Raw genomic sequence first — 2,243 nt, 5'->3', positions numbered from 1 at the left:
TCACAGTGTCCCAAAGGAGAGACCCACCGAGAAGAAACCCAAACCTTTGAGCTTCTCCTCCGTCCGGGCTTTCTGCTTCAGGTGGACCTTGCTGTGACGTTTCTTCTCGTCGCTCCTGGCGAAGCGGCGGCCGCAGGTGTCGCAGGAGAAGGGCTTCTCGCCGGTGTGGGTGCGGATGTGGGTGGTGAGGTGGTCGCTGCGGCTGAAGTTCCTCAGGCAGATGCGGCACTGGAAGGGTTTGTGGCCCGTATGGATGCGGAGGTGCCTGTTGAGCTCATCCGAGCGGGCAAAGCTGCGGATGCAGTTCTCCACCGGGCAGGCGAAAGCCTTCTCGTGGGGTTTCGGGCAGAAGCATTTGGAAGAGCACTTGGTCCGGCGGGTCTTCTTCTTGGGCTCGGCCAAGGCAGGAGGGTTGGTGGGCAGCAGGGAAGGGATGGAGGAAGAGGTGGGGTGGCCCAAAAAGTCCGTGGGGGGGACAGAGGGCGAGGGGTGAGGATGGAGGAGCTCGGCAGAGCTCATCAGACCCGGCAGGACTTCGGGCTGGGCCAAGGAGGCGTCGAACTCCGGCATTAATGGAGGAGGGAGGTTGTGGATCTTGGTGTCGGCAAAGTCCCCGCGGGCCGGGAAGTTTTCTGGCTCGCAGCCGAAGCCCAGATGGGTGCCGAAGCAGGCAGCGTCCTCCGCCAGGCTGCCGAGCTCCGACTGGCAGCTGACGGACAAAACGCTCTCCATCTTGGAGCCCAGCGGGTGGAACAGCCCCTGGCTGATCTCCCCAGCCGGGAAGGCTTCGGGAGAATGGTAGCCGGTGGGCAAGTAGGCCTGATGCTGGGTGACGGGCTCCCACTGGGCGCATGAGGCTTTAAACTTGTCCAGGGGTGGGGAACCAGAGGGCAGCTTGATGTCCTGCTTGGTGTCCAGGAGCTTGGGCTGGAAGAAGCACTGCGAGGTGTTTCCCAAGGTGGGTTGTGCCTGGAGGGGCTGCGCACCCTCCGCCGTGGGGAAGCCGCCGTAGCCCTGCTCCGGGAAGGGGGCTTGGGTGGATCCGTTCAGTTCGGGCTGGCAGGCGGCGTAAAGGTCCAGCTGGCTCTGAGCCACCTCGGGACAGGGGTAAAGAGCATCCGGGTGCCTTTGGTGGCCCTCGGAGGAGGCGAAGGGGGAGATGCCCAGGATCCCCGACATCAGGTTGAAGAGGGATTCCTGGTCCTGGGGATGCTCCGGTACCGCCTTGATGAAGAAGCTGCCGGTGTAGCTGAGCGAAGGGGAGGGCTGGCTGCCCAGGAGGGAGTAATCCACTGCCCCGCCGCTCATCGGGGCGCCCAGCAGCTCACCTGGGGAGGCAGAGGGGACGGCGGTTAGAGGGACGGAGGGATGCGGGGATGGGGGGGCGGGATACAGGGGAACAGCGGGATGCTGATGTTGCGTCACTGCGAGGTCCCCGTCCTAGCCGGGTCCCCGGGACCACACAGGGAGCCCTGGGCTTCACCCCCCTTCCCCAGCAGCACCCCCAGGACCCCCACCCTGCGCTAGCGGGGGGACTGTTGAACCCACAGCCAGGGGCTGGGAGCAGGCTGGGGGCAGAGGAAGGGGAGATGCCCAATTCCCGGCTGGAGCTATCATTCCCAGCGGGGTCCCTCATCCCCCCTGCCATTACCTCCGAGGAAATCGGCCTCTGCCAGAAGTTGCTGCTCAGGCTGCCCCAAGCCCTGCAGGTCTCCGGTTTTCATCTCGCAGCTTTCCTCGTACTTGGAGTAAAGCGGATCCGGGCAGGAGAAATCCATAACGTTGAGCATTTCCCCTGGAGCGGTGGGGCCGGGCTGGGGCGAGCCGGGGGATGCTCGGGGCGAGCCGGGGGATGCTGGGGGCGAGCCGGGGGATGCCCGGGGTAGGTGCCAGGGACCGCCTGGGCGATGCTCGGGGGTGCTTGGGGCGATGCGGGTGATGCTGCGGGGTGCTTGGGGCGATCTGGGCGATGCTCGGGGGTGCTTGGGGCGATGCGGGTGATGCTCGGGCCGGCTGCCGGGAGCGATCCGGGGGGTGCAGTGCCCCGGGGGGGGCGGGGGGGGGGCTGTGCCGGGGGCGGGGGCGCAGGCAGGGGCAGGCAGGGGCAGGCAGGGGCAGGCAGGGCCGGCAGCAGCGGCAGCCCGTGCGGACGCCCGGCTCTCCCTCCCCGCCGCCCCCTTTATAGCTGCAGCGGGGCTGCTCCGACCTTCCGCCGCAGCCATTTCTGGAGTCCCCAGTGAGGC

At 67.0% G+C, this 2,243-nt stretch overlaps 1 protein-coding gene across 1 annotated transcript; it reads right to left on the bottom strand.

Moving 5' to 3' along the window:
- EGR4 (early growth response 4) lies at positions 1-1,790 on the bottom strand (the record flags this gene model as incomplete). The annotated part of the gene is made up of 2 exons (XM_082314806.1): positions 1-1,328; positions 1,652-1,790. 2 exons carry the CDS (start codon positions 1,788-1,790, stop codon positions 1-3), a joined length of 1,467 nt encoding a protein of 488 aa, XP_082170932.1.
- Positions 1,791-2,243: the final 453 nt, after the last annotated feature.

Source organism: Platalea leucorodia (genome assembly GCF_965183815.1).
Source record: "Platalea leucorodia genome assembly, chromosome: 6".
NCBI lineage: Eukaryota > Metazoa > Chordata > Aves > Pelecaniformes > Threskiornithidae > Platalea > Platalea leucorodia.
Note: the sequence above shows the minus strand (reverse complement) of the source record. Positions and strands in the feature narration are given on the sequence as shown.